The 26,466-nt window shown below is 36.1% G+C and overlaps 1 protein-coding gene across 1 annotated transcript in view; it reads right to left on the bottom strand.

The window, feature by feature from the left end:
* Window positions 1-601: 601 nt before the first annotated feature.
* The window catches only part of RP1 (RP1 axonemal microtubule associated), a gene marked incomplete at both ends in the record, with an annotated part of 187,407 nt that continues 161,542 nt past the window's right edge, over window positions 602-26,466 (bottom strand). The window contains 10 exons of the mRNA XM_080609709.1: window positions 602-671; window positions 3,836-3,911; window positions 6,767-6,845; window positions 8,237-8,522; window positions 8,744-8,822; window positions 11,722-11,797; window positions 11,930-12,084; window positions 16,502-16,724; window positions 17,277-17,455; window positions 19,427-19,634. Of these exons, the coding sequence (XP_080465835.1) occupies window positions 602-671; window positions 3,836-3,911; window positions 6,767-6,845; window positions 8,237-8,522; window positions 8,744-8,822; window positions 11,722-11,797; window positions 11,930-12,084; window positions 16,502-16,724; window positions 17,277-17,455; window positions 19,427-19,634 (1,431 nt within the window). The remainder of the gene's footprint in view (window positions 672-3,835; window positions 3,912-6,766; window positions 6,846-8,236; window positions 8,523-8,743; window positions 8,823-11,721; window positions 11,798-11,929; window positions 12,085-16,501; window positions 16,725-17,276; window positions 17,456-19,426; window positions 19,635-26,466) is intronic.

Below are 26,466 nucleotides of genomic sequence, written 5' to 3'. Positions count from 1 at the left end.
GGATCTAAAGAGTCTCAGCTGAGGTTCTGGCTCAGCTACAAGGTTTTACAATCAAATGTCAGTGGGAGGCTTACTGACACAGAGTGAATGCCTGAATAACAAATCCTTTATTACTTTCTGTTATGGTCTTATAAAAAAAGGAAGCAATATATGGGAAGGCTGAAGAGTTGTGAAGTTTGGAAAATGATTTTGAGAAAATCTAAAGTTTAATAAATGTTGAAATTGAAACAGATTCATCAAATTAATAAATATTGACAGATTTGACCCATGAGCTAAATATAACTTACCCACAAATTGCTACTGAAACAAAAATGTTTGAGTATGCTACTACACTTGTCTACCATTATGAATGCTCAGATTAAGTTCACAGAGCCATGTGCAGGTTTAAATTTCTGTTTTCTAAATTTCAGTCATGCAAAGTTTTTGAGCATCTCTAATAGGATTGGAATGCAGTGTTCACATTAGACATGTTTAATTTACTGTGATGTTTTTAATACATTGTTTTGACATTCCTTCACAGCAATTATAATACCTTCAGAATTATAAAATACAAGTAAATCAGATCAGCATGAATTTGGAGAAGCAACACACTCAGAAAGAATCAGAAATCAAGGAGCTGTGGATAAAGTTGCACTGTGGTGTGGCCATCACTTTCATCCTCAGCAAGCCACCTTAAGGGAAAAACATAAAAGCTGTCACAGACAGGGAACATATAAAACTTAACAAACAGATAAATCATAAGAGCCTGCTTCTGCACCTTTGGATTTCTAGAAGACTTTTTACATTGGTTTGTACAGAAGCAGTAACCAACCTGAAGAAAACGGTGGGTTTTTGTTGTTTTGGTTTTTTTTAGTATCTGTATATGCATAATTTAAATATGGAATTAACTTTATAAATGTATTTATGAAATACTCATTTTATTTTTTGGTCATATAGATGACAAGTAGATTGTTTCATTGAGCAGCATAAAATCAGGATAATTTAGAGTAAGGAAATCTGTTCTTTTATAGCAGGTTATTATCCACGTATTCCATTCCAGGGATTGTTTATTTCTCATATCTCCTTGTGGGTTCACAAAATACTGGGTTGCATGGTGGGCCTAAACCCTGCTCTGTAAGAGCCTATGGAGGTTTTGCTGTTGACTATACGGCGAATAGTCCCACTTCAAAGCTCAGGTAGATTGAAGTTAACTGGAACCTATTTTCCAAAACTGGAACCTAATTTCCAAAACTGGAACCTAATTTCCAAAGAGAGTTAAAAACCTTCTAATGCTTTTTCAAGTATTATAACTGACTACTGGATGTGATGTCTACTAAGGAGTTAGTATGGGGGGACTGCCAGCCAGTATAGTGTTAATGTAGCTCACATCTGAAGCTGCATCATTGAATAACTGGAAGATATATGGCTGAAGCTAAACAGTTCCAGGATGAAACACAACTAATCTGGGCAGATAAAAATGAATATCTTTTAAAGATAGCATTTGTACCAGAAGAGTCTTTGATTTGTGTCTTTGTGAGAGAATGAACCTATTCCACATTTACACAGTGGGTTATGAGATGATACTGGAACAGATTGCCCATAGAGGTGATAGATGTGCCATCCCTGGAGACATTTAAAGCCAGGCTGGATGTGGTTCTGAGCAGCATGATCTAGTTGAAGATATCCCTGTTCATTGCAGGGGGGTTGGACTAGATGGCCTTTGAAGGTCCCTTCCAACCCAAAGTGTTCTATGATTCTATAAGATGCTCCATGTCTGAGCTGGAACAGGGATGTGAAACAGTTTCCTGTATCCAAGGAGTACTCCATAGCCTGTGGGTCACTGAGGTCCCTGGGGTGGATCTCCTAATCTCTTCTACTAAAGCTCTTCCATTTTGAGCAAGTAGATATGCATTAAAATAAGGATATGACTCTAACCCACCAAGGGCTCAGTTCAATGTCCTAGTCAGCAGTCTGTAGAATCAATCTGTGTCAGTCGCTCCCCACATCAATGATGTGATTCAAGTTCTTGCTCCAAATGGGTCTCTTAAATGCCTGTCCTGGGTTTAGCTGTGGCAGTCAGTTTTTCTCCTTCTTAGTAGCTGGTGCAGTGCTGTGGTTTTGACTTTTGGCCTGGGAACAGCACTGATAACACTGATGTTTTTAGTTACTGCTCAAATGTTTAGTCTGACCAAGGACTTTCTGAGCCTCATGCTCTGCCAGGGAGGAGGGGAAGCTGGGAGGAAGCAGAGACAGGACGCCTGACCCGAACTAGCCAAAGAGGTATTCCATACCACAGCACATCATGCCCAGGATGTAACTGGGAGTTACCCAGAAGGGCTGGCTCACTGCTTGGTCAGGCTGCATGTCGATGGGTGGTATTGTATTCTCATCCCTTGTTATTATCTTATCATTATTATTGGTGGTAGTGATTTGTGTTATACCTCAGTTACTGGGCTGTTCTTATCTCAACCCGTGGGAGTTACATTCTTTCGAGTCTCCTCCCTGTCCCTCTGGGAGCGGGGTGGGGAAAGAAGTGAGGAGGAGTGAGCGAGGGGGCTGTGTGGCTGACTTACGGCCTGGGCTTAAACCACTACAATGCCTTTCTGGCTTTACCATAAGATTTTAAATAAAAATAAAAAGAAAATACAGAAAAAAAAAATGTTGCAAGCTATCTTTTTTAAGAATTTTCCTCTGATTGGTGTGGTCTGATAACTCTTACAAGCAAAAGCAGTGGAGTGACATCAACTGAAACTCACATCTATCTAGAAGATTAGATAGTACCTAAGCATGTGTTTAGAAGAAGTTTAATGAAGAGAAGTTTAATGATGTTGAAAGAAGTTTGATGTTGCTGAGGCTGGTAACAGCCTCATATTCTCATGACTTAGAGTGCAACCCAAGAACTAAAAAAAAATGTTCCTTTTTGGGTGCAGGGTTGGGATTTGGCTTCTATGAATTGTCAAGTTTACAGGAACATTTTGGGGAAGGATAAAATTAAATATTCTTGGCTACCATTTCTGCTTTCAGACCACTAGGTAACATCCCTCTTTCTAGACATAGGGAACTTGTAAGTTTTCACACTTGTCTGTTCTCCAAAATCTTTAAGCTGTAAACTGTACACTGTAGCAAACTGACACTAGAAATACACCTTTCAATTTAATTTCCAACTTCTGAAAATATATTGTTTCAGCTTGATGCAGAGTGAAGTGGATCTTCTTTTTGTATATTAGAAGCCTTTTACCCCAGCACTCCTTTATCCAAGAAAATGTCTAAATTTAGATCATTATCCTCTTACATTATAAAAATATTTCTTTCTTCTTTACGCTATTTGCTGAATATATCTTAGATCCATACTAAGCAGACACTGAAACCGAAGTATTTTAATATTGCTTTTGCTCAATAAAATACACTTTTTCTCCAGTTTTGTATCTATACTGCAATACCCTACCATCCTCCCACTACCACATACTGTGATTCCCTCCCATGCTTGTTTGCATACCCGTGATATGTTTGTCAGAGCTATTTACACACTAATACTTGTGTAATGGTTCACCAGACAGCTTCTACCTCTTGGAAACGGCATGCTAATATCTTCTCTTGGCACAGTAACTAAATTGTGTCTCACCCTCCTACGGCCCTCCAGTTTTAATAACTTGGGGAAATATAGTGTCTTCCTCTATTCTTGTGACAAATTAGTTTGAAGTTGGCCAAAGGGTTCAAAAGTCACTGGGGATGGACTGATATGAACACAGCATGGTTAAAAAATTCTCACTGTTTTAGGAAACCAGAAGAGAAACAACTGAGAGACTAAAAAGACTGCTACTAATTCTACAGAGTGCTGAAGAACTGATCTACTGACCTGTTACAGTTGAAGCAGTACACTGAATTCCTAGATGCATCTGTTATTTCTACTTTTTCCAGAAACCATCCACTTGCTGTAGAAGGGAAAAAAAAGAGCAAATTTAATATAACCAAAACACAAATAAAGTATAAGATTTCTGATTTCATTTCCAAATCCTGTGTGGTTCAATACTTCCAAATGTATTCAATATGAATAATAAAACTGAAAAATAGATGATTCAAATTACTACCAACTTGTCTAAGTTTTACAGAGAAGGTCTTTGATTTTTTTGACAGAAAATATAAAGGAATATTTTTATTACTACTTAACTCATTTTTTCATATTGAACAGAACAGGCAGCAAGACAAACGAAACAGAGTGCATGGCAATATTGAATACATTCTTGAAATCCCATTTTGCTCTTTTAGGTGCTCTGAAATGCACTCAAAGTACACCCCTGGTGGGCTTTGATCTTTAATGTCCATCAAAACAATAAAAATATATAGACTTTATCAGTAGATGTAATTTCTTTAATGATAACCCAAGCCCTTAAATAATAGGAAAACAGAAATTCTACTACTCCTTTCTAATAAATATATTTATACTTCTGTAAACCAAGTGATGAATCTTAATGCTTCTCATATCCATATTTCTCCAACAGTCATGATTCAGAATAGAATCTCCGTGTAGGCCAACAATCATCTGTTGCAACATTAAGAATGTATTTACTATTCTGCTATAATCTCATATTTTGCTGTGTGAGAAATACCTCTATTCTTGTGCTATAGAATTTTATTTCATGGAAAATTAAAATATGAGAAATTTAAAAATAAAACGTCATTACAGATATGCAATGTTTGTGCTGACATCTTTAGTTGTGTTTGCCAATGTGAATACTTTATGACATCATTTAAAAGCTAATTAGGATTATATTGCTAGTAGCTGGAAACCTTTTGGTATTCTTTGTAAGTCCTAAAGATAAAATACTGGGTTTTAGCAAATTATTTTGGTTTTCAAATACTTGGAAAAAGTCCTAAGTAGGTTAAAACCAATAAAAATGTTTTTATTTGCAAGTAGGCTAAAAGTGTAGTATAAAAATATTTGCAAATTATATCCATTTAGATAAAATCTTAAGGCATAGTGGTGTTCCTAACTTTTCATGGACATTTTCAAACAATTAACTAGTATAACGAAGCCATAAAGGTGCCTACATTTTCCATCTTCAATTCGGGAGAGTAATTTGTTAGCATTGTGAAATACTTTTGGAACTTCTTTGATGAAATCTTCTGAACGGTTTAATATATCATAGACTCTACTTGGAATATATGACCTTTCATGAAATCTCTGTAATTTGGAGTCAATATTATCAGCAATAAAAATTTAGTCTCTCAAATTTACACGGCACTTTACAGATGAATATAGATGCATGTTTGCTCTCTTGAAAAGTTTAAAAGCTAATGTTTTATCCTTTATTGACAAAACTCCAACAGACCTTACTGAAATCTCCAGGTATGGAAAAATCTAGAGGCAGCTAGGAAAGATTAGCAAACAGATGAAAAATTTCAAAGAGATGTTATGTTTGAGGATGCTTATAAGAGTAACAGCTGATGTGACAAAAGACACTTGGAGATAATTTCAGAGAAAAATTCAGCGGAAGGTAGTCATGGATGTAAGATGAATCAACCTACACCAGCTGTGCTCAGAAGGCAGCATTAGTAGCTATGCGACATTTATCAGGACGCAGAAAGCAAAGATACTTATGTTGTTGAAAGTTCAAGACCCAGGAAATAAAAATTCAACCTATATTTCCTCTGCAGATTTCTGTGCAACTCTCAGAACCATAGAAGTCTGCCAGTGTGGAGTTTCTTTCTCAAATCAGTTCCAAGTTATTTGTGTACATGTACAGCAGCTAACACAAATAAGATGAAAGTCAGCAGGAGGATTTTTTTTATTATAGGTATATCAACAGGTTTGCTGGGTTTTCTTTTTGAGTTTTTAATACCATAACATGTACAACTGACTGGGTAGCTACAAAAAAACGTGTTCAACTTTTGACTAAATAGGAACTGCTATTGGAGAACGTTGCTTGGTTCATCCAAGATATTGATAAGGCCTTGCCACCTTATAGTGGCACATGTACTTAGATAAATCAGGTTTTATTAAACATGCACCTATTTCTTTCAGACAGGTTAAGCAAAATTCACCTGACTAGAATATCTCAATCCAACTGGACCTTTTTGAATCAAGTTGCACATTGTCTTGCAAATTCTGTTTATATATTTATATATCTTTAGGGGGTTTTAGCCCCACTAAATGTAAGCTCAAAATCTTATATGCCCTAGTCTCCCATCTTATGTTTTTTGTAAAATTCAGGTTTTTAAGAGGTTATGTGTAATACACTGTAACATAGAAACTGTTTCCATCATCATGTGTGGGTATGTACTGTAGCCAAACCCTAACATCAGGGCAAGATCTGATGCATGGTAGTTTTCTCATGGTTTGACTTTCACAAGAAGAAAAGCTGTATGTCTATCAGAGGGAGCTACAGTATGCTATGACAAGGGTCCCAGCCTTGCCCAAACATTTCTTAGATAATGTTGAATGCATGGAAAGTTTAGCCTGCAGTTTGAAAATTCAATCCTTTGTTACTTAAGACCTTTAATAAGAGGTCTTAAGAGGCTGAGCAATGTTAGAAGGATAAAACCTTCTGAGGTTTATGCTAATGAGATCTCTTCTCTGTTAGGAAAAAAAAAATCAAAGTAAAGTCAAAGGAAAAGTGATAGAGACAGAGGGCGTGTAAGCAAGAGGAGTCAAACTGACCTCATTTGTAAACAGATTTGTATTAGCTAGCTCTAGCTGTAGCATGACTTCAAAAACCTTTCCAAATGTCAGGCAGATCTTTAAGAAGAAGATTTTTACAAGGCTATTGAGTGCATGCAGTATACTCACCAAATCCTTTTCCATCGTGACCAATTTCAATTGAATGTAAGTTGCCCAAGTGTTTTGTCTTAATCTTGAATGTATCAACCTTTAGTATGAAAATATATTTATTAAAAATAACGTACTGATGTCTGGAAACTTACACATTTGTTTAAGTCGGTTCTGAGAGTAATTAAAATGTAATAATACCGATTCAAAATAGGTGGCTAACACCTGATGTAGTTTATTTTCCGTACTGACAACCTGTGGTATAGATCCTCTCGTGTTAGGTCTTAGTTTAAACATGAAATATTATTTTTTCAACTTAGAGTAGGACAGTCCCTACCTCTTTCCTGACTTTCATCTACCAAACAAATATTCTTGCTCTCTTATGAATTCTCAACTGATATAGACTTCTAAAATGTTTTCAGTATATGATACATAAATATACATTCAATAATATAAAAGATAAAGGCTTTTACTACATTTTAATTTAAAATATTACCTTGTTTCATATTGCAGGTTTTTTTATATTAGACATTAGACGTATAAGATATTTGACATATAGACATATAAAACATTTGACATCACTGGCTACCCACTGACTTAGCTGGGTTGCTAAAAAGATTTCTATGCACCTACTTTTCTTTTTCAAAGAGCAATGACACCTGTGTGGTACTAGGCAAAAGGAAATACTACTCAAGACACTTTCTTACTTGCCTATAGGTATCTAGGTTTATTAACCTCAGTATGGATGACAATAGATAGCTAAAGAACTTTTAAAAAATATTCACAGACATCCTGGATGAAAAACATCAGACCAACTGCAGGTAAAAAGATGTCTAGTACTGCTGAGAATAATGAGGTAGATTGCATAAGGAAGATATTTTGGCTGGAGTTTTAATTATTCAGCCATTACCTTTCAAGAAGTCCACAGCAGAAAGATATAGAAAACATGTTTATTTCTTGCTATGTAAGGGTAACCATCATTATACTCCATGGAAAACGGAGGAATTCTTTTGCTAGATTAATACATTTGTTAAAATAGGAGAACATTCCACTAAGGCATTAGGACATCATGCAAAGAATCATCATTCTCATGCAAATATCTGTACCGGAACTAGGGGTCTCTGAATAGTAACCTAAAGCATGATGGATATCAGAATCAGGTTGATGTGCATGGTTCCACTTTATCTGGTTATAGGCTTATACATTCAGTGAGGCTCACAGCACCAGTTTCCATGGCAAAATAACATGGGGGGGGGGGGGGAGGTTGGAGACTGATGTACTCTCAAGCACAATATTCAAAGTTTGTGCAACAGTGATGGATATTGCATACATGTGCACATGCACAAGCAATGCATATTGTGGATTTCAAATCAAGAAAATGCATAACCTGGCAGATGAGTGGGTGTACTATGAAGACACAGTTGGGACAGAGACAGAAAAGCAACAAAGTTAGCTAGATGTGGACACATCCAATAAAATGCATGGACTCACCTTTCCTCTTTCAAAGGGGTCTTGATGCTCCAGTGACTGAGAGAGTTGAAACACCTCAGATTTGTCCTCATTCCCAAACAAAATAATATGCACATTGGCGTCAGTCCCTGCTCCCCTTTTGTCACCTGTGTATACTTTAATGGTATACTCTGTCAGAGTTCTTGCTTGACTTCTGTCTTTATGTAAGTTGTTATCTCTGTCATTCTTTTGTTTGTCTTCTCCAATAATAAAAGTTACTGGGATTTCTCTCTGTATTTCTGCCTTATTTTTATCCAAAAAAAGAGCTCTGAAAAACAAAACCATGTTTTTGTGGTAAGGAAATCATATGGTAAACAAAAAAACAATCCTGTGAATTTATGTGGGACATTTAAAGATAGACTGATTTTAAAAATATCCATTGACTGAAACACTCTGTGACAGTTCTTTTAATTCAATGCCTGCTCAGTGTTTTCAACTATTGTACTATAAAATTACTAAAAAATTACTAGCTTTACACAATATACTTACTCATTCACTTCAAACACATAGATAGGATGCTCCTTTGCAGCTTCTTTCAAATGCAATTTTTTAATGTCCAGTTTGCAGTCTACAAAGAAGGAAATAAAGTGAAAATGTTGTACTGCATGTCAAGGAATCAGGTAAAGTCTGTTGTTGATGTAACTGTGTCATTCCTACTGCATGAAAGCATCATTTATTAATTCATTTATGAATACCAACAATTAAATTAAAAATCCAGGAACCATCATAACATCCCTAATTTTTTTTTCCTATTTGAAACCTCAACTTAGAAATTTAGGAGTAAGCATGTTCTTTGTCTAGTGAAGCAGAGGAGTGTTGTCCTCACTGTCCTTGGACAGGCATGCAGATGAGATTCAGCACCACTCAGGCAGGCACATTTGAGGAGGAAAAGCAGAGATACTGGTGCTTCCTCCTCAGTGAGTGGTTGACAAAAGGGCTAGAATTCCATTCCACATGCAGCACAAAGAGGATCTCATTAGATGGCAGATACGAATGAAGTTTGGCAACTTACTATATGCCTCTGCTGTTCGAAGAAGATTGCTCTCTGACTTACACTTCCTTTTGAATTTTCTGCTGGGGGCTGTGAGAGGCTGATCTGAAATTAGGCTCCACTGTCCATTGTCTCAAAGATTGGTCTGAGAAGCTGAGATGGGATTCCACCTATCTTTTGTCTCAGAGATGGGTAACAGGAGTTGAGATAAGACTCCTGTGTCCCTTGCCTGGGAGAAGGGTGTGAGTAGCTGAACTAGGACTCCATCATCCATTGCCTGAGGGATGAGTGGGAAAGAGCTGAGATAAGACTCTTCTGCTCATTACCTTGAGGACTGGTGTGAGGAATTGCTACCCATTATCCCAAGAATTGCTGCAGACCTGAGAGAGAGAGAGAGACAGAGAAAGAGAGAGAGAAAGAGAAAGAGAGAGAGGGGAAGAGTGTGTGTTTGTGTGCAGACACATGCAGTTGAAGAGCTGGCTGCAAGACCAGGGAAACTGGTCCCCCAGAAACATGTAATACTTGACATGAAGAACAGAGGTACTCCCCCCAAGGCATTATAAAAGGGGGAAAAGGTAATTACGAAAAGGAGCCATTGCCATGAGGATGACTCCAGGAGGACACCTCCGTGAGGACACTGTCCACCAATAACTACTACAGACCCTGAGGGACACCCTCCATGAGACATCACCATGAGGGCAACTCCATCAGGACACCTCCACTGGGTACCTTCCAGGGGATGACTCCAGAAGGACAGTTCCATGAGGACACTGACTACTATGGACTCTTGGGGGGCACTCTGCTCCGATACCAATTACAAACCCTGAAGGACTCCCACCACCAGCGACGATGACAATGGATCCCTGGGACACCTCTGGATCCACGGTGGTGACTCCCTCTCTCTCTCAATCTGCACCCCTAATCCTTGCTTCATTTCCTACCTTTTTTCCAATCTGTCCTATTGCTATCCCCATTATTACAATAATTTACCTTTTTTATAGCAACTTTTTTGCAACAAACTTACTAACCGATTACGGTACTTGACCTCGCTTGCATCTTAATTTCACTCTTGGGATCATGAACTGAAACAGGGTCTGGTACTGGGGTTTTCCCCAATTGGATCCTGATGGGCTTATAGGCATGTGGTCTATATAGACATGCTGTCGATAACACTGGCCTCAATCTCTTGCCACTAGTTAGTCATGAAAACTATTAATTTTCCATTCTCTTCTATTATTTTTCCCTTCAGTCCTTTTCAGCGAACTACATCTTAATGTCTTTTACTACTATCCAAGTTTCTTTAATTCTACCAATAGGAGTCTAAGTTAATGAGCTCAGGCTCCTCAGGAGAAATCCAAGAACATTGTGTTGCACTCAAGACCTGCCTGGACAGTGCACGGAGAAAGACAGAAGCTTCAGGAAGGGATTTCAAACCACTTCATCTTAAAACCTGCTCAGATACTGGAAGAATCATAAATGCATTAGAGCAACACTCTACCCGAGCTGACCAGTCCCGCGGGGTGTACATCACCTTATATGCTAAACAGCTTTTGTGTGGGGGTTTTTTCATTCAAAATCTTGTTCCAAGCTAGTCTTAGTCCAAATAAGTCTAGACACAATATGGACACCCTTACTGATCTAAAGTGTTTTCTCATCTAACTCCTTTGGTAGAAGTGTATTATACGTCTGCCCAGTACTGTCTTCATTACACACAGAGCCAATGAGCCCCAAAGTCCCGCCTTTGTCAATCTTATTTTCAAACCTGACTGGAAAACCGTTGCCTGTCACGCTGTCTGTGATGCCCTTTAGCAATTGCCATGTTCAGTGACTGTCAGACACATGGCCATAGTTAGCTTTCACAACTGAAACTGAGAAGCAAAAGTAGTGAGCTATATGCCTTGTTCTCTAACGGCACCATGTGTTAATTTACAGTTCACTATTTGAATATACCTTAGTAGCCATCCTACAGGTGAGGCAAAGAGATCATAAAATCATAGAATCATAGAATTTTAATGAAATTCAGTGACAAAACTGCTGATTGCATAATAAAGTCCCCCTCTGAATGTCACAGGGAGGAAACAGAACAGGCAAGGAAAACAATGAAAATAAATGAATGACAGAAGGAAAAATAAACAATATCAGTTTCTTATGTGAGGTTTAATTATTCTCCTGGATCACTTATTTAATAAATTAGATATTAATTGCAGAATATAATTATTCATCTTAATTGTCTGTTTTTCTTTCTTCTATGGAAAGGAATAGTTTACTTTCCTGATGCAATAATGATACAGCCTTTAGATCCAAGGATTTTAATATGTCAAAATATAGGATTTTGCTTTACAAAATATTGTTTTAACAAAAAAAGTCAAAGGAAATTAATCAGGATTTAACTCTGGCAATAATTTCATTGCTTTTAATAGGAGGCTAGCTGTGTGATTCACATCACTGACTTTAGAGAGCAGCAAAAGTACTTTACCTGTTTTACTGCTGAGCAAGAGAACAACTTTATCCAGTTCTCCCAGCTCCACAGCATCCATGATAACTAGAAATGACTAAAATAAAATTATTTAGTATTGCAATCTTAAACTATATTACTGAAATGTATAGGAAGATTTGAAAAGAATATATAGGAATTACAAGAACAGATTAAAGGATAAATTTTAAAGTACTTTAAGACAGAGTACCTCATTGTCCTCTCCCTGCTGGACATTCTGCAACGACCAGAGAAGGGATCTGTCCCCAGTGTCGCCATGAGTACCATATATACATGCAGTCATATGTAACAAATTTCTCTCACTCAAAATATTTCTAGAAAATACTGTGAGATGATATGTAACCACTGAAATACCAAGCAGAAAGAGATCTTATCAAGACTGTGCCACAACCTTGCACAGCTATTTGACAACATAGCAATGTGCAGTCACATGTAATTAAAAATTCAAACACTCAAAAATTATAATAAAATTTTTTTTCGATTTTTTCCATAATTTTGTCTTGTACCTATAAACACTGGTGGTGCTGAAAACTTTACATTAAACTAGAGAAAAGAATGCCTATGCTTTATGTTGTTCGTAATAGCACGTTATGGAAAAAATACCAGTCAGTTACCTTTTACTTTTTATGGTGAATGCCTAATAGATAAAATCCTAATAGGTCTCAGACAATCAATTAATTTAGGGATTTCTACAAAGAGTAACTTTGCCTGGGAAGACAAGTCCTTCAGACTTCATCATCTAAGAGATGGAGAGAGAAGCTCCTAGCATGCAATTTGGAGCATCTAAGTTACTGCTTTGAACTTCAATATGACGGGGCACATCCCCTGACTATTAGAGGGAGCTGGGGAAGAAAGGTCTACCTCAGCTGAAGTCACCCATAAATCTGTGCTGTTTGTGATTTATGCAGTGCTTATAGTTATTTAATTGAAGACAAGATGACAACATCTAAACACCTTTGAAAGTAAACGCATACTCAGGGCATCTGTTTATATTCATTTGCATTTTACTCACAGAACCAAATGATGTGACAGTCCTGAATATTTACCTCTTTTAATCACCTAATCATCTCCTTTTTATTCCTGGAGATGCAGTGGTGGAAGGGCATGAATCCCGACCTTGCAAAAGGCTTCTATAGAATGAAGCTCTTCTCAGAGCTGAGATCAGTGAGACAGCTGTCCCGTACAGGACTGTGTGTATAAACTGATTACTTGCATCCTTTGGAAGTCAAAAAGGCAAAGTCCAGGTAAAGCAGATAACAAGCTGTTATATCAGCTTTCAAATCTAATGACTATCTAAAATACTGAATTCAGTACAAGAACCACTTCTGTTCTATGGTCTTTGCCTGCTGCAGTTGAGCAGGTGAATGGAAAGAAATCCATAGTGCCAAAAAGGTATCTAGTTTTACCTATAAAGGTTAAACTTAGTAAAAGTCTAAGTAGTAGGGGATACAGCTAAGTTTTAAAAATAAGTCAAAAAACTGATGCTGTGTAAAGAACAACAAATCATGGTTTCATAAGATATAAAAGATTAAATACAAGGACTGTATGGAATATAGTGGGTGGTGTTATAATGAAGATTGAGAATCAGGAAAGGAAACTGTGTATTTGGTAAGGGATGCTATGCAGTGAGTGGATCACTACACAGAATAAAGAAACCTGTGCAGTGTTATTTTTGGCTTTTTTTTTAATTTTATTTTACTTGACCTCTGTTTTGGCAGTCTCCCAGATCTGAACCTTGAGAAGTGAGGCTGGACCAGCCTAAAACAAGAGTGAAGTCTTGTTTGTTGTATCCCTGTGTCAGAGAGCAGCAAGAGTGGGCCTGTCCCACTAACGTGGACAAGACAGGAGCTGAGCAGGATCCCACTGCAGGCAGTTCCTTCACTGATCGGGCAGCAGTCCTGCGGTATGTGTGTGTGTCAGGCTGAGCTGTTAACAGTCCTATATGCAGCAAAGAGTGAAAAAGATCTGGGAACCATCCTGGTGGTCGAGATGGGAGCAGCAGGAGAAAGGACCAGAGACAAGACTGAAAGTAAGGCTACAACGTAGGTCCAAGGTCTGTCCAGAAGACAGCATCAGAGGGAGGACTAAGTACAAACGCATGTCTGACTTAGCTCAGTTGTGATCTGAAAAGGACACCCTGTGCCCATTACGGCTGGAGGTTCCAGATGAGTCTGGCCAAGGCAAGTAAGATCTATTGTCTTATTGTGGCCTTAACATGCTGAATTAAATGAACTTTGGATCAGATTATACAGTGTATAGAACAGAGTACCTTGGGCAAAGAAGGGCAATTGAAGGAGACTAATGTAGGCAAGGGAAGATGGCTAAAATGCTCAAATGATAGTCTTTGTTCAGGTAGCAGGATCACACCATAATAGGACAAATGTGTGAAAGTAAGCTTTTATCTCTGTAGTGTATTGAATAGATTGGAAAGATGAAAGATGAAATAAATCTCTGAAAAGAAGTTTACATATAATGATAACATATATGAATGTTGCAACTCCATTAATTTTATAAAATTCTAATGATTTCATAATCTCAGTGTGAATTATGGCTGTGTGTTAACTTTGTGGAAATAGCTATTTGACAGTAGCATAATACATCTTTATTTCACCTTTTCGCTATTTAATTGTTTTGCCTTAAAATCTGTAGTACTGCAAAATTCATCTTCTGTACAGCCCTGTATGAGAGGGAAACAGAACAGTTTTATCCGAGGGGATTCTTGAGGTGTAAGCACCTCAAAGGAAGGTACAGTGAAGAGGAACTATTTATTTATGTAGTCAGCTGTAGACCTCTCTCCATTAATATACCCAAAGGCGCATGAGTGCACAGTCAGCTCTCGAGGGTCTGCACAGTACTCTATCAACTGTTTTGATGGTTTCGATTAGCCATTAGTATGTGCTTTATCACAATGACAAATACAAAATAAGGAAAAGATAACTAAGAGGTGAAATACTAAGGCGCTCTATGAGTGACAGAGCTGTATCTGAAATTGAACAGCACATGGCTTCTGGTTAAGGTGATTACGATCAGCCACTTTGCATTCCAATTAACACAACATTGGGTTTGCTTTTAGCTGAGAAAAAGAAAACCAAGAAAAAAAGTATATTAGATTTAGAGAGCTGACAGAAAAGCAGATCTGTTTTGCACCATAAATTTCAAGTCAGTTTGTGTGTAAAGAATCCCTTTGAACTTCACGTATGCCACCTGCTGTGGGGCTGCTTAGAGCTTTCTTGGACATAAAATGGCAAAGATTTGGGGGAATATGTTTTTTCACTGTCCTATTTTTTTTCCCCCACTGTGGTTACAAATCCCTCCTTGAAGACTTCTAAAGCATGTGTGAGAAGAAATAAGTACAACGGATAAGCTATTTTGTTTGGTTGGCTTTTCTTTTACCTAAATACATAGGTAATATAATACCTATTCTTTTTTTTGAGATTTTTTTTTTTAATCTCTTGATCTCAAAGCATTTTACAAAAAAGAAAATATTACAAAATAAAAAAATTGAGAATTATTTTTTTAACCAAGGGGCCGGTGATAGAGCCAGAGTCTGAGCCAAGATCATGAGGGTTCCAGTCTCACTGGCCATTTATCACCCACACTGCATCTCTCTCTCACCGTTTCAGTGTGCTAGTAATGTATCCTCAATATTTCTGCATGTGACAGCAATCAGGCTTTTGCAAAGGGCATATTCATGTGCTTTATGTTAATCTGAAGGTCCTCTTTCTTTCAATCTTGTGTATGATGGAAGCTGTTAAGCCCTGTTCTGTACCCGTACTGTACAAGTCTTCAAGTGAAAACAACAGCTCTAAGCAATATAAAATCTAAAGCCTAAATACAAAATTTAAGTTTTCAGTTGCAGGCAAAATATGCAAAAAAACCCAAAAAAACCCAAAAAAACAACCCAACCCCCAAGCCCTCTTAATTCTACTGAAATTATTTTCATGCTTACATTTAGACACATGCAAACACCTCACTGAAACAGGCCATAAATTCCAGTCCAAAAGCATATTGGGGTTGTTTATTTAATACTTCTTCATCTCTCTGGATGAACTGACTTATTCTTTACCCAGGAAACTCATTTGTTTTCTGCCTAAAACTCAGGCACAAATAATTTGAATATTAAATATCATTATATAGTCTGTTTATTAAATTGAGGATTGTTCTATCATATGGTGGCATTCAGTAAGTATTAGCAGAATATGGAAGATATAGTGGATTTCAGATGAAAAGGTTTCTTTTATTTTGCTTAACAAAGGTGACATTCGTAAGGAAATTGAGCTAATTTTAACAGGCATAAATATTTGTAGTGGATAAAGGTAATAAAGCTGATGTTTATATGTAGCTTTGAGATGTTATTTGCTGAAAATCTTTGGAATGTGCAAACAAAAAAAGCATTTAATAGTGAATGAGCTATAAAAAATCATATTGTTAATGTGAGTAATATAAGCAGCTGAGAACTAAACAAAAGAACTAGAAATATTACAATATTGCAAGAAAGGTATATTTCTTACAAACTGTTCTTTGGAGCGTATAATAATAGTTCTGTGCAATCAAATGAATATTGCATTTCCCACTTTATGGTACAAAAATTAAGCTGAGTGGGTAGTATTTTCCCTCATACATTTTAAATTCTTATCTAGACTTTATGAATCATTAAATAAAGACAATAAAATTTTCTGTTTTGATAAAGGTTTCAATTGTCATATTAGGGCGTGTTAACCTCCTGGATCACTCTACCATTTTAAAGTAGATTTATACCTACCAGAAAGTGCTTCTTTTAATGGCCACTCTACAGGGAATTCAATCCATCTGTCTCCATTAAAAGAAAGAGGAAGTGTTTTATTTATGGTGAGACGAAAGGTATCTAGGGTTGATGTGTTCTGCATTTTAAAGTAACAAGGAGACAGCTGGGATATGCTGTTTTCCAAACTCTGGAGACCAAATCTCACTTTATAAAGCATTCCCAAATCAGATGTTAAGTGTATCTAGGAAGCAACAAAACAAGGAGTTAGAATCTCAACAGAGATATATAGGTATATGCATAGCTAATTCAGGAAGAGAGGAACTTTTCTCTAAAGGGCTCAACGTTGACCTAGCCCTATTTGCATCAGCCTTGGTGCTAAAAGTCCCACTGAGTTCAAGGGCAGCAGAACCAGGTTGAATGTAATCACTTATGGAACTATTAGCTTTGTACTCTAGGGCCATTCATTGAAATTATTCTATCAAATTCAAATTACATACTGCACTGATTTCTAAACGTGCACACTTACTGTTAATGCCATTTAAATTGATATGCATTATTAACTAGGACTATTTGTTGTCAAAAAAAAAAAAAAAAGAACAGAATACCCTTGATCATCATGAACTTGAGAAAGCCAAAAATTAAAAATGAGATCTAGTTTGCAACTAAAAATTTAGTTCTGCTTTTCTTGATTATTTGAACAATAATATCTGCAATATTTACAGCACTACATGATTATTTCTCTCTAAAAAGAAAATCAAAATTTAAATATAGACAAATGTATAGATTATTTTACATCATATGTTATTTGGTTCTTAGCCAGATGTTCCACTTTTTTTTCCATGGAAACCAGATTCGACTTGCCGTTGCTTCCATAAAAAACCATAACCAACTTGGATAAAATTTCTGACAACTTTTCAAAGTCTGTATTTTTTTCTTCTTGATGTTTTGTGAAATAAATCCTCCATCTGCCTTCTGAACACACAAAATAAGGAAAATAAGAAGAAAAAAAAATAAATTAAAGAAGTTTCTGTTTTCATATGTTAAGTCGGGTACCTGAGATAAAATTCCCAAGACATATCTAATGCACTAATATTATAAGCACTTCATCTGGGTGCTGATCAGATCCCTGAGTATATTTCCATTTCTTACTATTACAAAGGGGGAAATATTGTCAGTACTAGTAAGTGTAATGATGTATTGTGGTGAAAATATTCTCACATTATTATTTCAGAACTAATGAATAAAACAGTCGATGTAATGGCAGAAGAGATACCTGAATTCATTTGCTCTTTTCCTAAAGGCCAGGCAGAAGTGCTTTTTCTCTCCTGAATTTCTAATTAAAAAAAAAGATTGAAGACCAAATTAATACTTTTGTAGAACAGTGTCTAAATGATAATGAATGCCTGTATTCATCTCTACTGAGTCAATTGACTGTTATATCATTTAGATTAAAGATTCAAATAGGAAGTGTACAATGTGATTTTCTACTTAAGCATCATCTCCTACATATCATCCTATTTAATGAACTGACTCTAGAGCTAGCTTTTTACTATGTAATCACTGTGACGTGAAGATTCAAGTATTTTTCATTTTAAATAATTTCTGTTTCATGTATACAACTTATGCTCTGGATATATCAGACATAATTGGATGTACTTAATGCCCATTTTTGCAACTGATGTTCCTCCCACTGCTAGCATCTCCCACTGATTTCAGTGGGATTTGTTATTGACCAAAACTACTTAGAATCATTTGATAGAGGCCTGAACTGAAGATGAAAATCCTTATTTTGAGAGCACAACCAAGTCTGGATTTGCCAATTATTGTATAATAAAATTCACTTTCTTCTTTTACCAAATCAGTAAATTCTAGTAGAAACAGAAACATATACATATACATAAAACCTTAAATACACTAAATATTCCTATATTTTATTCAGAAAAGTCCCAACATACAGTCTAAAAGAAAGCTGAAATTATTTGCTTTTCCACCATAATAGCTTCCTCTTTTTCTCTCCAGGTTTCAAATGATCAAAACTTAGAGATGATAGAGCAGAGGAAATGGATTGCACTGTGGTTCTACTCATTCTCAATAGGCTATTGCTGGACAAGCACCATCATGCAAACTCAACTACAAGAAGCAGAGGTGCCCTCATAGTTAGGAGGAAAAAGAGCTAAAATACTTTCTGTAATTTAAGGACTCATCTACAGTCTCTATTTACTTCTTTCAGGGGCAGGATCATAAGAAATACATCAGCCTTAAAGGTGCATTCTGGGCTTCAGTTACCTATTGATCCAGTTGCGGTGTGCTGTGCACACCAGTTTGTGCTTGTATTGAAACCATAGCACAGTGAGGTAGGGTATGCATTCCCTTCTTGTCTTGACAAAGATTGCAGTAAGTCACAAGCAGTGGGGTCAGGTCAAAACTGCTCCTCTGTGGACTGATTACCCACATGGTGCCCATTAAAAGTATGTCCAGATTCTGGCAAAAGCTATCCAAACAGCATGGCACAAATAATGTAAAACAGTCTTCGGAATACAATGGAGGCATTTTCTCTACTGTGTAAACACAGTTTGTCCCCACTATTTACCTTATTTTCACTATGCCTAGCAAGTAGCCAAAAGAGGTATTTGAAGCTTAAAGAATTGTTTGTGTAAGTGGCAAAGTAGAAGACTTGGAGAGGCATTAGTTTGTAAAAAGAATAGGCAAGATTATTTTCCATTTATGCCACTGTAAATCTGGAGTAACAAAGCAGAAGTTATCTTCTGGCAAATAGTAGTTATTAAATGGTACTAAAACCCAACAGTGTCCAGATGCACTAATTGACAATGTTCTACTGAAACATTTTAAACCATAACTTGTTTATAGAAGCAAATCACATAGCTGCATTTTGCAGTTTTGAATTAATTTCTTAGCAAATGGTAGTTTGAAGATAATATCGACCTGTGGCATTCAGAGTTACTGAAGCAAATCTTTTTCCATCACGTCTGTCTTTTAGCCACGTTTGAGCCATAAACAGTGTTTCTGTCCCTGAAGCTGCTGACTCTTTCACAATAATCTTCTCCAGAAGCCAGTCAGTGCCTTTCCCTTTTTCGACCACTACTTCTTTCAGAGTCCCAATATCTACTGCTTCGATTTGAAAAACATCCACCTGAAAAATTGAGATTCAAAACCACATATGGAATCAGAACCATCAAATGAAATGAACAGTGTATATTAAAATATGAAAGAGGGAGGAAAATACTTTTTTCATTAATTCAATAAATACCAACAGAAACAGAGATTACAAGTTTAAAGATGCTAAACACCTGCATTGAGCAGTATTCCCTTTGTAGTTCTGCAATTTGCTGCTAAACTGCCTGTTTCCCTACAAAGATCAATCAGTTGCTTCTGCTCAATTCCTGAGGGATTCTCCTTCCCAAATTTCACACTTAATGATTTACAGGGGTGCCATTCTAAACAGCTCTTACTCTCAACAAAATAGACCCCCCAAGGCTTCTGTTTGAGGGATGAAATGCAGGGAGTGATAAGGACGGAAGTGAACATCACAGAGCAGTATTTTATTCTCTTAGAAAAGAATGACAAATTTGGTCCCAGATTTGAATTAACTTGTAGGATTAATTTTAATAAATGTAATTGAAATTACAGAAAATAGGAAAGTTATGTTTAAATAAGTTTTACTATTCTCTATCAGTTAAGAAGTCCACAGTAGTTTTAAAATATTTAGAACACTGAAATGCCTAAAGAAAATGGTGAGATGTTAGAAACAAAACATTTTCACAATATGTGATTTTGGCTTTTTGTGAGTCCTACACCCACTTACTCAGCTGGAAAACAGAGATTAGTTTCTTGGCGTAGAGACCTTCCACCTGTTTTGCTTTATAGATTTATGAATTATCATCTTTTTATTAGGGTTGATGACTGGCAAAATCTGGTGTTATTTGTGATTGGATTTCTAGCATCATTTAAAGATACAAAGATATTTTTGAGGGGATTGGATTGCAATAATGAGCAAACCCACTTGAGTCCTGAGAAGTTTTCCCAACGTAATGCACACTGAAGCTGCTCAGCTAGAGCAAAAGGGCAGTAATCCTTACAAAGGATTATGCTCCACCAGCCACAGTTATGTGTTTTCCCTGAACAGTTTTTGCTGGTGAATATTTGACAAAAGACTTTTGCCACCCAGACCAGCTTGACCAGTTTGCAACATAGGAAGATCCACCATAAGTTAAAATATTGAGCATGAAATTGCAGATAATATTTGACTGCCCATTTAAAAAATAATCCCCAGAAACAGAAGGAAAAAAACAACAAACTTTTTTCTTTAACTTTTTTCTTTAACTTTTTTCTTATTTTTCATAATATATGTACATGTTAATGTGAATGTGTGTTTGTGAACTACACTTTTAACAGTCTATTAAAAATAATCACCAACCTGTCATTGAATTACTCCATGGCTTCTTCTAGACTGAAAGGTAGTGTTATTCAAAAACTGCTATAGTGAATTACCTAACCATCACAACTGGGCTGTCACCCCTAAGTTATTGTGTGAAATGGGAAAATGAGAACAACAAACTGACAATGATTTCAAGTAAAAAGTATTAAAGAGGCACGGGAATAACTATACTTCCTTAAAGTGAGTCAAGTTTATCAGCTGCTTAGTGAATTTAGACTGGCAAAAGTAAGATGAAAGTGAAGGTTCTCAGTATAATGTCCTGTGGCAGCAGGGGAAATACATTGGGCTGAAATTCCAGATGGAGTGCAGGACTGCAGGGAAAGAGGCTTCTCTTCACATTTTCCAAAGTTAAGTCAAAACAGTAATGTTCAATGTCAACACCACATTCATATTTTATTGCCTATTGGACTAATTTGATGATTGAATACCATTAATCTGAACTCCTAATTCACCTTAACTGTGACAAAATTTGATCACTGCTTTGTTCTATTTTTATTTGGATTGGAACAGTTATAACATCATGCTTGACTAAAAGAAAATGTCTTGTTAAATAAAATGTATTAAAAATACACAGGCCTAGAAGACAGGTGAAAAACACAGATAAACTCAAGTAAGAAACTTACAGACTCCTGTCTCTGTCAGTTAATAACTATCTTATACTCTCAAAATGTGAAAATTTGTTTTAAAAGATTACTGCTTGTCCTTGCAAATGGTTATGCTTATGTTAATGCACAATTTCTTTTATTGGAAAAATATGAGTGTTTGTCAGATTAGAATACTTGTTGGAATAGATTTCTTTTTAAGAGAAAGAGTTTTCCAGATGATGACTTGATTTAGTGACATTATTATCATCAGCATCTCCAAAATAATCTGTTGCCAGTAATCCATTTTTGGAAAGCAGAGACAGTGAGGAATAAAGGAAAAATAGAGACAGTATTCTGCAGACTTCTAGGCTCATGCTGTCTCCAGAAAAAGGACAGCTGGGTTTGATTTTCACTAGGCTTGACAGTTAATAAACTCTATTAAGCCAGAAAAACTTCACACAACATCAGCAAAAGTATTTGTTCACTGTTCTCCCTAGTGGTAGTGATTCTGAAAGTACTTAGTAACTCAGATGCAGCATGTACTAGAAGTAATTCAGAATCTGGATAATCCAGCCACAGGTAACCAGGTAACAGCAAGTTTGTGTATATATATATATATATATATATATGTAATGTATGAAAGTTTTTACAAATCCTTTTTCCTCTGAAAATACGTATATTTTGACTGAATAAACATTTGTGAAATCTTCAATGTTTGATTTGCATTAGACACACTACTTTATCATTTGTCGATGTGCAGTTTTAAGGAGCATTTTAGAGATGCAACATCTCAGAAAACCGTGGTCAACTTTGCAGATGATTCAGCCATCTAAGAAACTGCAAGTTGAAAAACTATTAACTAAAGTAGGAATGGCGACAACAAACTCACTTCACGGACAAGATTACATTTTCTTTTTATGTGTACATTTGAAAATCTACATGCTGTAATTCTAGTCAAGAAACCAAAAAAAGAACAAAGAACAGCTACCATAATTGTTACAGCAAGATGAACAGTTTGCTAGAGATAATTTATTTGCCAAATTTAATCCACTTTCCTCCTCACAAGCTATCTGAAAACAGACATATTATGACACGTATTTCATTAGAATTTTAAGAAATTGGATTATTATTAATAGTTTAGCTAATATTTTTGTGGGTTAATTTCAGACCACAGATTAGTTGTAAAACATAGGAAATGTTGAAGTTGTTGAATGGTCTTGTATGCTACATGATACTCCATCTCTCACCTGACTCACAAACAGGGAGCTTTAAAGTTAGGGGAGGCTTAATTCTTCTGCAAGACGAGATAGAGAAGGAGGAACCACACAGAAGATTGGTAAACCTACAGAATATAAAACCTTTTCATTTTCCCTTAGGGAAAAATGTTAATTGATTTTTAGTTACTACTAGCTAATTAGGTTTGAATGGAGAAAAGTCACCTTAAATATTGATAATAATACATATTGTGTAATTCAGCATAATTTACATTGAATTTTCTCAGAACAATTTGTGTGTATGTACACAATTGTGTACATACAATTAAAACAATTTGTGTGTATGTACAGCCACTAAATTTTATTAATTAACACTGTCTGGAGAGAGAAGGATATTCTCCAAAACTAAGCAGCTGAGATGGACAACGTGAGAGGCATACTTACTCTGTGACCCAGAAGAGCTGCCTTAGCAAAACCAAAACTGACACTTTTCATATTTCTTGGATAAGATAATAAGCACAAAAAAATTCCTTAAGAACAATCATTCCAGCAACCCTTCCAGACTATTACAACTTCAATTTTTGATAACTCCTTTTCAGATTCTCTTCACAGGTTTCTTTTTATCCTGGGACCCATCTTTTGAGCATTTCCTTTAAATCTATGACGAAGTTTGATTTAATATTCAGTACGCTTCAGTGTCAGTGCTGGCAACATATCACTGTCTGCAGCAGTTGTAATAGCTCTTGTAACAAAAGCAGCATTTGAACAGTCATTGTGCAATATTTACCTTTGTAAGTGCCAATCATTTTATAGGCTTAGTATTAGGCTTGATGATTGGTTAATGACGATATTCCCAACTGAACAGAAAATGGCAAGTCAAGACACACCATATGCTTCGTTTCATCAACCTGTATGCACAAGTGATTTCCCACACTGCTAATGTTACTATCATTTTAATAAGCTTTTATTGGAAAAGGAGTTAGAGTGTCTAGATAAAGGACCTTTGCTATTTAACTTAGCAAACTTATTGATTTGCTGCCTGATTATTTTGATCTCACTTCTTAATCTGGAGAAACTCAATTGAAAACAAAAGAGTTTTAGCACTGGGAGGCAAAATAAAGGCTATAGTAACACTGAGCCCAAATCAAAAACAGTGTCTGAACACTCCTGTAGAAGCAGGCAAATGAGATAAATAACTTTTGCTGAGATGTCAGCCTTCAGACTGTGGCTACTTCAGCTGTGTTGAAATGAACTCATCCACCTTGTCCCAAATGCTTGTCACATCACCTTCTTTTAGATGGAGAAATTCACCTTTTTAGCTGTGCCAGCATAACCACATGATCAGCTTCTCTCCAGCTAAATTTTGTCAAGATACACGAAGTGAAAAAGCCTAAATTATTAACAGCATTAATTGCTTAAACTAAATAAACATTTGGACGGAGTAAATGAATGTCACTGTGCCAGCACACTGAAGGAATGGAAACACTGGGTGGTAAGCAGCAGTGCTGAGAGGCACTGATAGCACACTACTGTCTTAGCCCAGCTCAGTGGATGGATGAACAGTGCATCTGACTGTGACCTCAGCATTATGTAGTCTGTGTTCTGTCCAAACATTTCTTTAGAAATAGGTTTTCCAATGCATTTGAAAGACCCAAATTCCTCCTAAATTTACATATTTTCTTAAATAGGTTTTTGTTTTATGTTGAATTCTCATCCAGAAATTAATTGAAAAAAATTTATCTTTACGTTTAAAAAAAATTAATTTAAATTACAGTGAATACATAATTAGAAGTTTCTGATACCCTGCAATTACTGTGGCTCATCCATCTTCAACAAGATTATTGAAGATATGATAGAATAGGGGCAGTAAAAAAGAACAAACAATATTTGCTCTGTACTGACCATATGTTAATTTGGTCAGTATAACTGGAATGTAATCTTTTTGAAATAGGATTTGTATGCATAGAACAGCAACAGGAGTAAGGAAGCGTAGTGGTACATTGTAGTAACCAGCATCTATGACCATTCAGCTAATTTGTAAAAAGACGTTTCAATCAGACCTCAAGTAAAAAGCTTTTAATAAAATGCCGAAGGACTGCTACAGAGACCAATATCATCAGTGTCGTGGTTTAAGCCCAGCTGGTAACTCAAGAACCACATAGCTTCTTGCTCACCCCTTTTCTCCCTCACCCCGCCCCCCAACAGTGAGCCACAGCCAAATCTGTAAACACACATTATATTACACAATGGAACATAAAAATGAAACCAAACAAAAAGCCTTGAAGATAGATATCACTTTGCACAAATTCAAACCCCTATGATGCAGCCTGATTGTTGGACTGATTTAATAAGTTTGAGATCTGGTTTAACAGGCAAAGAAAATAGGATGGAAGTAATTTTCTTCACCTTTAGTAATGCATATGGTTGTGTAATGTTTTGATGAAGATACCATAATCCAATATTTAAATTATTCTCAGTTAAGCTCAACCTGGCTGATAATGGGATAATAAAATGTCTAACTGGTAAGTCTCCAACTACAATTGTAAGTGAAGAATATTTCCAAGCACTTTTCATTGTAGTGAGGCCAGTCAAAAAGCTTATGGTCTTTAATATTTTCATGAGTTAACTGCAGGAATAGCGATAATGCAAAAACAACTGCCAGTTATGACAGTTGAAGAAGTGTTGTGCTCTGAGATTTGTGAGCATTAATAAATCACTGGAAAACCCGCCTTCCAGTGAATCAAGTAGCTTAATCTATTTAACTTGTCAAAGACATAGTGATTTGCTTATTGTCATAAGTACCTGTCAAAGGCAGTAGAAATTTGGTGTGAGAGAGCTATCTAGGCTAACAGTCAAAAGCATGACAAAATCCAGTTCCTAGAAATTAAAGCTTGACAAATTTAGATAGAAAACAGTGTGAATATTAAAAGAAAATAAATAAATAATAAAAAAGCATATTTAAGCTTTGAAACAATTTTCCAACTACATGAGCACTTCATCACTGGAATCCCTTCACTCTGAGTTAAATACATTTCCTAAACTATTTAACCTGAATTGAAGTTAATTCACTTCTTGCTACATCAAGGAAAATGGTTGAATATTTTATTCGCTGAAAAATGCAGTCTTGGATTTGCCATAACTATTTTAAGATTTTTGATAAATCCAGCTAATGAAGTCAGATGTATTTTATTTTTAAAAAACCTTGTTTATTAAAAAAAAAAAAAAAGAAAAGAAATAAATGTGGCATAGGATTCACTTGCTCAACTTTGTCTTTCTAAAATAAGTCTATAGTCAGACAATTTCCCCGTAAAATCTTGAGAAAGCAGCTGGCACTCTCTGAGGATAATTAATTTCATTTTAAGATAAATGTCCAAATAAAGAGAGAAGGTAATCACCTGGAAGCATCTACTTCACTCCCTTTCTGCAGAAGCAGCTCAAATCATCACATTAGAACAAATGTGTACCTTAAAGGCAACTAAAGCCAAGCAAGATGTATTTCAGCTTTAGAAATGAAATTTATGTAATTTATTTTTGAGCTCTATGTAGACAGAAAGCCATTCTCTCTCAAGTCATTAGCTTCAGTGTTAATTAATTTTGTCCAACTTTTAATTTTTGGCAACAAATTTTTCCTTTTTTTTTTTTTTTTTTTCCCTGCAAGAATGTCAGGAAATCAAAATTAATGATTCGCACAGCTCTAATCCATTGGGCAGAGTTAGGCTGGAGCTGCAT

The sequence above is a fragment of the Psittacula echo genome, assembly GCF_963264785.1.
Source record: "Psittacula echo genome assembly, chromosome: 2".
In the NCBI taxonomy this organism is placed as follows: domain Eukaryota; kingdom Metazoa; phylum Chordata; class Aves; order Psittaciformes; family Psittacidae; genus Psittacula; species Psittacula echo.
Note: the sequence above shows the minus strand (reverse complement) of the source record. Positions and strands in the feature narration are given on the sequence as shown.